The sequence below is a fragment of the Camponotus vicinus genome, unplaced genomic scaffold (genome assembly GCF_025532165.1).
Source record: "Camponotus vicinus isolate PSW18456_S1 unplaced genomic scaffold, iyCamVici1.0 SCAF_6, whole genome shotgun sequence".
Taxonomy (NCBI): Eukaryota; Metazoa; Arthropoda; class Insecta; order Hymenoptera; family Formicidae; genus Camponotus; species Camponotus vicinus.
The window spans coordinates 7,922,709-7,936,569 of NW_028141978.1; the positions used below are offsets into that span (position 1 = coordinate 7,922,709).

The 13,861-nt window shown below is 27.5% G+C and overlaps 1 protein-coding gene across 1 annotated transcript; it reads right to left on the reverse strand.

Moving 5' to 3' along the window:
* Positions 1-207: 207 nt before the first annotated feature.
* LOC145973194 (aminopeptidase N-like) lies at positions 208-10,898 on the reverse strand. The gene is made up of 12 exons (XM_083102429.1): positions 10,863-10,898; positions 10,120-10,610; positions 9,538-10,008; positions 9,212-9,395; positions 7,321-7,468; positions 5,868-5,949; positions 3,927-4,288; positions 3,313-3,590; positions 1,744-1,922; positions 1,225-1,581; positions 1,068-1,137; positions 208-416 (listed from the first exon to the last, which is right to left on the reverse strand). The coding sequence occupies exons 1-12, from the start codon at positions 10,896-10,898 to the stop codon at positions 276-278; spliced, it is 2,799 nt and encodes a 932-aa protein (XP_082958555.1). The 3' UTR covers positions 208-275.
* Between the last annotated feature and the right edge of the window lie 2,963 nt (positions 10,899-13,861).

Sequence of the window (13,861 nt, forward strand, 5' to 3'; positions counted from 1 at the left end):
TATATATAAATATATATGTATATACATTATATATACATATATGTATTTACAATAAATATTATATAAATATAATTAACTATATACAAATATTAAATTACAAAAAAGCTAATATATGTAAAAATTACTTAAAATATAATTAAAAACAATTAAAGAATTATTAACAATTATATGAAAATAATGATTAATTACATCAATTCATATATCTTATCCAAAACGATTATGCTACATTTTTCTTGGTTTCTAAACAGTTCGACATACTATAGATCTTTATATTTTTACTTGGTAAACAAAGATTGAAGAAATTCTGTCTGTCTTTTGATCTCCGACCGGCGTATTTCTATCTTGTGGTCAATAACATGAAGAGTTTCAAAGGGATATCGGGATCTTTCAATCTCATTTCTGATGAATTTTTTTATCTAAAAAAAATTTTAACAAGTGTCATGAATAAATGATTTTGTAATTGTCATAGTATCATACAAACAGAGATAGAATTCCATTGATAGAATTATGGAACAAGGTATATAGAAGATTGTGTATAAAATATATAACATACAAATTGTGTGTTTTATTCTGTTACAAACTTCTATAGTAGGTAGCTAATATTGAATACTTTTTGATAATAAACTTATGTTCGCAAATTTATAGTTTCATTGTGATAGCAAATAAAAAGTGATACTTTTAGTCTAGCGCCTTGATGAAGACAACCCATCGAACGCTATTGGTACGTGTGTAGCAGTAATCCTGCTGCACGAGCTGTGGGCTAGTGGGGCCTCGACTTATGGGGCCTATTTTCCTATACACTGATTGAATGGCAGAGGAAGTGAAATAGAAATGTTTTGTTATATTTTTATTTTAAAATTATTGTTTTGTTTTATTTTAAAAAATGTTTCAACCATTGCTCAAAATGAGCAAATTTGTCGTATGCACAACATCGGACTATATTTCGAACATAATAAGTTTACTATCACAAAATTCAATTTTAGCATTTCTAATCAGCAAAAATATGTGTAACATCGACTTTGAAACAACAAACAAATATATATCAAACTATGATTCATTAAAATTACCTCGCCCAATTGTTTCTCAGAATACACATTATTAATTATAACAGTTAATACCGCCATCTCATTGACTGTCCTGTAAGAACAAAATAATACATTTCAATAATTAATATGTACAATAAATTTTCGTATCTATGTATTTTCAATTATGAAACATCATTACCAGTAATAATATGTAAATTTTCTGAAATTATTTAATATGTCTTTAAGCATATATTTAGTATTTTTGGCAAGAGTAGAAAGAAAAATGTTAGCAATTAAGGCTTCAGTTCGCTCTATCGATTTGGATTGATTATAAGATAGATTGGTCATAAAAATATGCCTAAATGTTTCAATACTAGCTGGTAATTTTTTCTCTAAATAATTGAATATGATTTGAAAACTTTCGCTGTAAGATAAACATTCTAAAATTGTGTAATCAATCTCTTTCATGGAAAAATTAAAAGTTCTATTCCATATAAAGCGATCTGGACATCTCAAACCATTACAATATGTCCATCTCTTCCATCCAGGCAAAAGTCTATAGAAGAAAATCCAAAAAAGAAGTAAAAATTCTAGCGAAATTGTGCTAATTGTTCTAGTGTTACATAAATAATTTTTGACGTAAGTAATAATAAATTTCTCAAACATGCACATATAAAAAATACCTCTATAAAAAGTCAAGTATTATAAGAAGAATTACTTGTTTCTTATAGGATTTATCAGATTCCATTTCAATTGTTCATATGCCGTCATTTTGCATATGTTATTATTCATAAGACATTGCCACTTTGCAAGTTCTTGCTTTAAACATTCAATATGATCATCATAGCTATCTTCTCTGAACAGATTCCATTCTAACTCAAGCGGCTTTCGCACTTCCTAAAAAAGCATATTTTTATTTAATTTTTTTCATATTATTTACAAAAACGAATATAATGTATGTTCAAATACATGTATTTTTACTAGATAATTTTATTTTATTAAGTATATGAAACTTTATGGCATGAACCATTACAATTTCCAAATTTACCGATCATTTATTCGAATAATTGTTTACATATTTTATATCATCTAAATACATGCATTATTAACATGTATATGAGGTCTGTAAATAAAGTAATGAGACTGGTACCAGACCGCACGAATTGGTAACACTGCGCGTCTCCGCGCCACAGTGGGCGCACTTCAACATCTTATGTAGCTTCAGCGTGAGTGGCGAGTCGCTCGTGTCAACAGGTGGATTGTGAGAGCTTCTTTTGCAAAGTGATTTTTTTTGCTGCGTCACTATAATGAGCGAGCGGAATTACGAGCAACGGTGTGCGATCAAATTCTGTTTGAAACTTGGCAACAACGCGACTAAGACTCTGGCAAAACTCCAACAGGCTTACGGTGATGCTGCTTTGTCAAGAGACCAGGTGTTCAAGTGGTTCAAGGCATTTTCCGAAGGTCGGGAATCAGTTGAAGATGAGTCTCGGTCTGGAAGGCCATCAACGTCGAGAAATGACGAAAATGTGGAACGAATTCGAGATCTTGTGCGGTCTGACCGTCGGTTAACTGTCAGATTGATCGCAGACGAGTTAAAAGCGGCTGTAACCGACCAGCTGAAGGCCATTTGGGTTTCTGAGTTCCAGCACTGCTATGAAGACTGGAAACAACGTCTCAGGCGCTGCGTGGTTTCCCAAGGGAACTATTTTGAAAGAGACAGAGTTAATTTATAGTTAAATTATAAATAAAAGTTCATCTCAAAAAAGTCTCATTACTTTATTAACAGACCTCGTATATTGCTCTGTATACATTGATGTGCCGATCGATGAATTTGCTATATCGGTCCTCTTTTTTCAATGTTATATATCACACACAAATATGTTTTAAATGTTGCATATCACACAAAAATATCGGTTTTATAAATTTCAAATTTGTAAATTTTCATTTTTCATAGAATAGATATTTACAAATAGATATATATATGTTGTATAGAATGTGATAAAATTGAAAATATAAATAAATTTCTATAAAATGTTTTATAAAGTTTTTAATATCGCAAATATTTTATAATGGAAGAAAATTAATATAAATAAAATAATTGTAACTGTATTCTATAATTTTCTAAAATTAAATATAAATTATACCATTTATATTATAAATTCTACAATATTAATATTACAGTAAATTAGCAATTCGAAAAGTTCAAAATTTAAAATGTAATTATTAAATTTAAAAACATAAGCGTCTTTTGGCATAATAGAAAATTTCTTGATTTTGTGTTTACCTTGAAATGAGGATAAAATTCAATGAATGCTATAATATTTGATATAAATTCAAATGCTTTGATCATAGGATACCATGCTATATAATCTTGCTCTTTTCGTAAATAAATAGCAAGTTCCCAAAATACGGAGAATTCAAGTTTCTTCTCGATCGCAAAATAGAATGCGTCATCGATAATTTGCGCTCGATTGAGAACATGTATATTTCTGTATTCTTCAGAATTTAAGTATCGCGCAATTTTTCGCCAATTCTCGGTATCATAATTGACGCGATAGTATCCTATTATAAAACAAATTGCTTTTATCGATTATTGGGTACTTTGAAATTACATATATTAATTCAACATATTTTAAAATGTTAAAAATATTTCGATATTAAATGTATTATTATATTTAAAGATGTTTTTGTTTTCTATTCTTATATGTGTGTGTGTTAGATTTGATATGTTTCTTCATTATTTTTAATTAAAACCTCACATATGATAATTCAATAATTTTGAAAAACTTTAATACTAGAAATTTTGTTTGAACCTAAATTGGTTTGACTATAATCACAATGTTGAAATTATACATATAATGTGATAGATAATAAAAAAGTTTATCATTCATTTTTTACCAGCTTGTTGTAAGTTTAAAATGATCCATTGATCTTTCTCAACAAAGAGTTCAATTTTTGAATTCGATGGTGTTAACCAAATATTTAACCAAGTTATGATAAAATTGGACTTCGATTCCGTAGTATAAGTAATAGGTATATAATATTGTTTCTCATCCAACTTGTTGTGAAACAGTGCTGATATAGTTACAATATTATTAGAATAATTTCGCATCACCTCCAATATGGGAAAACATCTCTGCATAACCCACGAATGTACCATACTCTTTACATTAAACTGATACTTATAATCTAATTCATTTATGATAGTTTGCATAACATTCCATAAATTATCGGAAGTTGTTTCCAAAGGCTTAGCATGTCTATAAAATTTAACATTGTGGCAATAATATTAAACATTGTGTATAATTGATCAGCATCGTTAAAAAAAAATCATAATTTGCGTAATTTATAGTTACACATTTTAATGTTATAATGTAAGTCTCATAGAAATATAAAAATTTGTTAATTTTAAATTATAATTTAATATGTAATACACTCGTCAACAAAATTATTGCATAGGTAACTTCATGTCAACTTTTCGCATAACTTCAAATAAGTATAACTCCGTCAAAAATGGTAGCATTTGAAAATTATTTTTCATTTTCAAGCTTAAAGCCTCTATTTTAAAAATCATTTGTCAGATTTAGAATTTATCCTTCCCCTCCTCTCGTCATCTACTTAAAAGTAAGGACGTGTTTCGTCTCCAAAATATTGCATAATTTGACGCACGAGATGGAATAAATTTTTTTCGCAAATTTTATGATAATCATCGTGTGTTGGAGGACGGAAATGTGGAAATAATCACAGCGCTAAATCAAATATGGAATGAAATTTCTCAGGCAATAATTAGAGCAATAATATGCGTGAGCGTTTGCAAGAGATTATCCGAAGATGAGGCGGCAATACACATTTTTAAATGTGAACATTTCCACATTTCTCCAACACACACACGCAGACACACATACACACACACGATGCGCCAAATCCGACCAGCAACCTCTTCGTGATGCGCATCAGGTAATGCTAATGTTGCGGTAAATGAACAAAAATATATACGTAACTTTGATTTGTCGTAATTTCTCGAAAAAAAATCGTACAAACTTTATTTTTTTTAAATTCATAGATAAAAATCCATATTTTACAATGATTATCATGAAATTTGCGAAAAAAATTTATTCCACAGCGTGGAATGCGTCAAATTATGCAATTCTTTTGGAGACGAAACACGTCCTTACTTTTAAGGATATGACGAGAGGGAGGAGGAGGATAAATTCGAAATCTGACAAATGATTTTTAAAATAAAGGCTTTAAGCTAAAGAATAAAAAAAAATTTTCAATTTTACGACCATTTTTGACGTTGTATTTATTTGAAGTTATGCGAAAATTTGACATGAAATTACCTATGCGATAATTTTGTTGACGAGTATATATATATATTTTCTTTTTCTTTTTTTTTCTGTTGTTATATAACATCTATAATTTTATTAATGATTAAAGCTAATTTTCCTTGACTGAATAAATAATTAATAATAATGGTTTCATAATTTTAATTTTAATTTTAATTGTAATTTTATACTATCCATACGTTTGTATGTTACTTTGTTTTTGAAATATTATATAATTTGCATTTGAAATATTACATAATTTGCATTACACAGTAATTGTTTGTAATTTAAAAATGATTAAACTGTACTTTACTTCTTAAGAAAAACTCAAATTGAAATTCACTCGAGAAACATTCATAAATGAAAATAACAGCGTAAATCTGAGACTCTTTAAATATGTATCTCTTTTAAACAATAAAAAAGGAAACATATTGCAACAAATTTATTATATTTTTCGGTTTTCTTTTTTACGACGATGTATTTATATTATTATATTACAATATATTATACTCACTGATTGTTCAAATATATGTTGATAGCTTTGGAAAATATACTAGACGACAATATTCGTTCTAACATGCGCCATATGATGGAGCCTATAATGATACAAATAAAAAAATGATTTATAATATATTTAAAATGCTTCTATTGTGCATTGCTTACAAGTTCGGTACATAAATAAATCTAAAATTAAAATTAAGTAACAAAGTTTGTGTATTTAAATCTATCTAAGAAAAGTTAAAAAAATATTAAGTATATTACAATGAAAAGCAAGCAAAAAAATATAATAATTATAACAGATAGAAAGTATAAACGATTAGATAAATTTGATAAATTTTATTTACCTGAAATTCTTTTTGGTCGTGATAGTGATAGCATTACATTATAAAAAAGTAAAAGATATAAGAAAGAAGAGAGGTAAACAATACATATATAACAAGATTAAAAATTAAAGAAGAAAAAAAAATAAGAAAAAGTGAAAACAGACATAAAAAAATGTACGATAATTTTTAATTATTTTGTTTATATATTCTAACTAAGATATCGAATCAGCTGTTTCTTAAAGGGAATGAGCGTTTGAATAAAAAAAATCAATCTTATCTGAATATCTTTTGTTGACAAACTATTAATAGACGTATATCTACCTTGTATACAGGCATTTCGATGAAACACCCATGAAAAAACAAGCTCAGCTGAGATGCATTCAGAATATGCCAATTGAGTAACATTAAGTTATCGAGACAATCAGTGCAATCATTTATAACTTTATGTAAAAATGTGAGACCAAAAAGAAAGTCTTCTATTATGTAGATATAGCATTCAATTTAGTTCATTATAGGCATAATCATGACAAGTGCCATGATGCCCATAGACGTATTTAAAAAAAAATATATATTTTATGAAAGATATTGAACATATTCTCAATCAAAATGCTGATAAGAAGACTATAATAGAAGTAAACTTTATGGAGATGAATTACCGCACAATAAAATAATTTAATAATATTGACATTAATGAACTATTTACATACTCAAAAAATAAAGCCTAGCTTCTAAAGTACAGTAATTACAATTATTCGAATATGTCTAGGAAGAATCTGTTTATAATTAAATATATTTAAATTTAATAAATTAAATCATTGTACAAAATCATATTTATGTCTTTTCATATTTTTTGCAATTGTAACATGTGCAATTGTAACATGTTATAATTGGAAACAATATAAGGAAAGATCTTAAGTTTTTGATATCATTTTCTTATTGTCATAGCAAGAATTAATTTGTAATAAAATATTATAATAAAATAATAATAAATAAGTAAATAATATAAATAAATAGTAAATAAATAAGTTGCAAATTACAAATAACTTTGTTTATAATATATTCTTCTGATTTCTTTCTGATGTTGATTTCTTTATAATATTGAATTATAGCTTATTTGTTTATTTATACAATATATGTACATACCTTTAACACGAGAAAGAAAAGTGTATAGATAATTTTCAGTATCGTTTTCATATTCTGTAGAACTTAAATTGACGTAAGTATTGAGATCAAGTAATTCATGTTGAATTTGAACGATAAACAAATTCATCATCCGAAAATCTGGCACAGTCTAAAAGTAGAATACGAGTAAAATTAATCGAGAAAAAGAAGCTGTTAAGACACATATAAAAAATCATAATCAATCGCTGCTAAACATAATTTATATTATTTTGTACATTATAAAGTTTGAAACTATAGCGAAGCGTGTTTTTATATTTAAGTGTGTCATGTACATAGACTTCGCGTTTGGCTAAAAAGTTGAACAAATTTTAGAAGGAGACAGCATGCTTTCGAGGTATTAGTTTCTCTGTCTATCAATAACAAGAGTGGGGCAAAAATTTTATATGACCATTACATTTGACATATGTCCTGATCGATTTCTTTTCCCCATCACGCGTCGTTAGACAAAGAAGAAACTATCATAAAAATAAGCTCTCTCTTTCTAAAATTTGACGTTGCTGAAACAATGGAGAGAGTGGGAACGCGCGGTCTATATATTATACGTCTATGGTCATGGTTTAAAAAAAGTAAATGTTCTTATAATTACATAAAAAATAAATTTATAAGATTTTTGTTTAATAACTTTAGGTTAGAAATTCCTCTTTAATAATTTTAACAATTAAGGATTAAAAGGTTTTATATAAATAACAATATGAATAACACAAATTTAAATTTCACAGCAAAGAAGAGCCAGACGCGTATAGTGTTATATATAATAGTATGTTACACATCATAATTTTTTCAAAATTAATTTTTCGATGAAATTGATTAATTGTATATGGCGCACAAATTTTTCTTGATCCATATACCAAATGTACAATTAAGTCTTAATCCGAGATTTTTCATAAATCCCTCTTTACACTTCTAAAGAAACATCGGGGAGAAAAATGACGGGGCGAAGTTGGATCGAGAATCGAACCCGAATTTTTCGCTTGCCGGACGATCGCTCTTACCCCCGACTAAATTATTCAGACTTTATACTTCTACCTCGATATTTCTCATTTTGCTTACAAATATCTATTACTAATAATTATTAACACCATGTTTCGGCCAAGCGTATGGCGCACTCCTATTCGCGTCTGACTCCTATTTGTTATAAAATTAAAATTTTTGTTAATAATGTTAGTTTTGGTAAAACTTTAGAAAAAGACACCAGGGTCGAATCGTCTTGACCTTGACATATGTTGTCAAGGTTACTGTCCTGAGTAACATTCGAAAGATTTTAGCCATCACTCGTTGCTTATTAAAAAGTTATTAACAAAAGCGTACATACAACATGCGACTATACGAATTCCTAAGCAATGTTGATTTGACTTCTAAGAAAGTCAAGGTTATTTTAACTTTCTATGTAAAGCGAGGTCCACCGCACACCACCCCTGAGTCAGCGCGAAACGAGGTCTATTATTGTATGGTTACACATGGATTTGCAACTTTCCATGCGAAACGAGGTCTACCCCCACACCACCTCTATTATTGTACAGTTCATAGGTTTGCAACTTTCCATGAGAAACGAGGAACCATAGACCTCGCACTGACTCAGAAGTAGTATAGGGTAACTTTTTAATAAACAACGAGCGACGACTAAAATCTTTTGAATGTTACTCGAGACAGTGACCTTGACAACATATGGCAAGGCCAAGACGATTTGAGTCTGATGTCTTTTTCTAAAGTTTTACCTTCGAATTAGCATATTTTTCAATTGAAAGAATATCCAAAAAAATTTACGCAAATATTCAAGAATTTTCTGTATACATTGTTGTACTATTAATTACTTTGACTGCATTTTCAAAAATAGAATTAAAGATAAAATTACCTCATGGATAATATATGCTTGGAAAAATACAATAAAGCCTTCATTTAACCATACATGAAACCAATAAAATGGATTGAACAGATTACCAACATATTTTTGTATCATCCTACGTACTACTAAGGGTGCAATTATCATTTTGCGTGCTATAGTATCCAATTCTTCATTATACATGATATCTGTTTCTCTAAAAATCATTATAATATGTGTGCTGTATGAATGTATGAAAAATTTTAGATATTAATATAAACTTTTATTTAAATTATTATTAAATTATTATTAAATTATTATATAATATATATCTATTTTTAATTATATGTGTATATTACTTGTGAAAGACGAATCCCAAAATATGTTTGACTTCATCTTGTAAATTCGGGATTGCGATGTGATCCACTTTGCTCTCAGATAAAACAGTAGTCCACTCAAGGAATCTCTTCGAATTATTCCAATAATTTCTCAAGTACATAGTAATACTTTTAATAATATATGACGCAAATTTTATATACGGTATCGATTGCGGTCTGCACCACATGCTAATGGTATCAGTCATTTTGAATCGATGAAAATCAAACAACACAAATGCTATATTATCTATAGAATTCACAACAGTTTTGTTAAAATATGTCCATATTTCATCGTACAACAGTTCAGACGATTCTCCTATCGGCATATTCGACAAAACTTTATAACTTCGATGATGTTTTATGGAAATATCAAAAGTAATTCCTAATTTTGGCTCGTTCCAAAACGGAAATAATTGCTGCTTTCTTGTTGGGATACCCGTTATGATTAACAACCTGCCACATTTTAACGATATGTAAATAATGACTAATGTTAGACAATTATAAGCGTAAATGCAAAAATATACACAATTTGCTTTTGATATTTTAATATATTCTTCTACTTACCCTTTATCTCCATTTTCGTTTATGTAAGGAATCCCGAAAGACTCTCTTACTATATTAATCGGAATATGGGACCGTATATGCAGATTGTATATTCCTGGCAATATGGTAGCATTGAAATGGTAGATAACAATATTGGTTTCATAATCTTTTGTTGTTTTTAATAGTTCAGGAATGTTTCCACTGGGAATTTGCTTTAATTCCCAACTCATTAATGATATCGATTTTATTATTAAATTCGATAGATGAAAACTTATATGTTGTGTTGCATATATGATATAAATAGTGATTACATATTCACCCACTAAATTATTGTGGGTAAAATTTAACTTTATATTATAATGCAATGGATATATATTGTCAGGCAAATTGTAATTTAATGCATTGCACTGCACGATATCCGATTCTTTATCGGTAAGATCCTCCATTGCTATTGTGGCAATATATATTATACTACTACTCAATAATAGTTTTAATAATCTCATGTTAAATTTCTTTCAGGTATCTATATAAATCATTTCCGTTATTAGAAACATATATACAAGAAATATATATAAACGTAATGCTAAATACAAGTGTGTATAAATATGATAAAATTTAAAAATATAAGCTTATTGAAGAACGTACTTTAGGTAATTCTGAAAAGGGGAAAATACATTAATCATAATTTTTATTTCTCTGAAATTCAATTACTTTCAAGATTTCTTCTTACATATTTTTATATTTTGCGTTTTATGGCAACTGACTTCTGTACGTGATGAACTTTGTATATTTACTAACATGTTACTTTCAAAGTGTGTTTGTTTCTTTCAACCTTAAGAGAGTGATGTATTAAAATCGAACGAAGAATAAACGAACAATAAACCGATATTAAATTTATTCAAAATTGATATAATTATTCGAATCAAATTTTTAACATAAAAATGTTAAAAATAACTTTGTTAACATTTGTCTTGGAATAAATTTATTTAAATAAAATATTAACCTATCGCACATTCTTCATTTTTATTCGTTATATATTTAAATTATCATATTCTATTTATATAACTTTTTGTAAAGAATATTTATTATTAACTTTACAGAATATATATTCTAAATATTTATTAAAAAAATTTTGTTTCAAAACAAAATATAAATAGTATTAAATATTTTTGAGATAATTTAATAAAGACAATGAAAGGTAGAACATACACATGCTTTATAACGTCAAAAAAGTTGCCTGTATTTTACATTTTCTGTATTTTAAGTCAAATTATGCCGTTACATGTCTAAATATATTGTTAGCTAGCATAGATGCAAGGAATGAAAAATAGTATTTGCAGTAAAGAAATATATTCAATCAAAAGTAGAAATGTCTCTTTTAAGAAATAAAATAGTTGATTGTTATTCCACACTTTCTTACTCCATATGCATACATTCAAAGAAAAAGAAATGTAGAAGTGGAATATTTTGTTGAATATTTAATTAATGTCTTACCCTATTTGTTGAACTCACAACTATAGGTTTAATATCAAAGGCATAAACAGTCAAACTGCGATCTTATAGCCTCAAGAGACTACTATAAACTGACGGCGCTATCATGTTACAGATACGGCATACCAGAAACAGGCAATGTACGTAGATATCGCCTTGATATATATAACACAGGAGTATGTTATTCATCGATAGAAGTCAATACGTATATATTTACTTAGCTTTGTATTTCTTTGTATTCCTTGTTCCATATTTAAAACTTTCCTTTGTAAGGACAATTTTTCTGGAAAACATTCGCGAGAGAAAATTAAAATTGAGAATATTCTTCCCTAAATATATATAAGATAAAGATATTCTGTATTTTATATCATATTTTTTTCATAAAGAAGTTTTTTTTTTAAGAACTTATTGTATAAAATAAATAAAAGAGACTTGTCTATGTCGTATCACTTGAAATATTTTATGTTATATTTTCTATTTGGCACTAATTCCTGTACAAGTACGGCGATCTAATATTGTTTTTAATTTTGCTTATAACGTTTGTGAATAATAATTTCTATTTATTGTTTTAATATTATGAGCAATAAACGGAATAACTTGCGTTTATTTTAATATTGTATTTGCTAGAGGCAATGTTTCTTCATGGTAAAGAAGAAAAAAATTTTAATTTACATTTCTTCACTACATTTTGAGATAATTTTCTTATTTCAGAAATTTCAGGAACACATTTGTTATATGTGTTTCGATTCGATTAATTTTGATTGAGGAAAAAATTTATAAATTTAAAGATCCCAAAACATTTTCTCTCTCGACTTCCGTCGATCATCAATGTTCATAAGGAACAAATCAAACTTTGAATTTATTAGTGTCGGATCAGTATTTCAGCTGGTATTTCAATATACACAATGGATGCAGTATGAATAACATTTTAAATTAAGCTTGTCATATAATGTTAACACTTTCATGTTACGTATAAACATACATGAATACAAACTCCATTCAAGGATTCGAAAAACATAATTATTTATCTACTTCTCATTCTCAGTTTAAATTAAAAATTGAAATAGTTAATATTAATAAGTCGTATTATATATAATAAATTTTATTTCTTATACATATTTCAAATTTAATACATATCTAGTATTATGTGATATATTTTCATATATGTTATAAATTTTAATATTTAATAGAAAGTTGTATATTTAAATTAAGTTAATATCATATATGTACACATATACATGTATGTATATATATATATATATATATATATATATATATATATATATATATGAATATGTGTACATGTGTGTGTGTGTGTGTGTGTGTGTGTGTGTGTGTGTGTGTGTGTGTGTGTGTGTGTGCATGTGTGTGTATAAATTAATAAATTTGTAAATTATTAATAAATTAACAAACATTCATGCTGTGTTTTCGAAGCAGTTTAACGCATTATAGATCTTTATGTTTTCAATCGATGAATAAAGATTCAAGAAAGTATCTCTGTCTTATGGATCTCTAACAAGCGTGTGTTTCTAGCTTGCATTCAACGATTTGGAACGAATTCGTTCTTCAACCTCATTATCAATGAAATATTGTATCTAAAGAAAATTATTTTAGCAATTATCATGAATAAATGATTTCGTAATTGTTGCATTATTATGCAAGCAGAATCTCATTATTTACATAATTATAAAAGAATATACCCAGAAAATTATTTATAAAATATATAACATATACACAGAGTTTCATGGTATCTTATCAATTGCTATGCCATAAGGACTAAAATTAAACATTTTTTTGACAATAAACTTAGGTTTGCAAATTTATAGTTTGAATACCATAACAAATAAATGATACTTTCATTCTAGTGTCTCGATGAAGACAACGCTACTGCAATGGTACGTGCATATTAGAGTCCTGCACCGGCTAGTCTATTTGGGACCTTTTTTCCTACTCGCTGAGCGGTAGAGGAACTGCAAGAAATGTTTTTTCTATGTCATTTTTTAATTATTATTTTAGTTTATTTCAAAAAATATTACAATAACTATCCAAACTGATTTACTTCATCGTTGCATGTACGATAACGACCAACAATTGCTGTTAATTCTATCAAAAATCTAGCACTTCTATCAAGGCATTAATATATGCAAAGTATCATTTTTGTATTGTTACGTTGAAATTACGAATTTGCGAACATAAATATATTGTCAAAAAATATTCAATTTTAGCACATACATCTACTCCATAAGAATTTATAACATCGACCTTGAAACAC

Bases quoted from the DNA above. Each gene is read 5' to 3' on its own strand.
- LOC145973194 (XM_083102429.1), bottom strand. From the start codon at position 10,898: ATGTTAGTAAATATACAAAGTTCATCACGTACAGAA. The intron at 7,469-9,211 runs GTAATTTTATCT...TTCTACTTTTAG, and splicing joins AAGCATATATTATCCATGAG to ACTGTGCCAGATTTTCGGAT. The intron at 417-1,067 runs GTAATTTTAATG...AATTTTTTTTAG, and splicing joins CTGAGAAACAATTGGGCGAG to ATAAAAAAATTCATCAGAAA.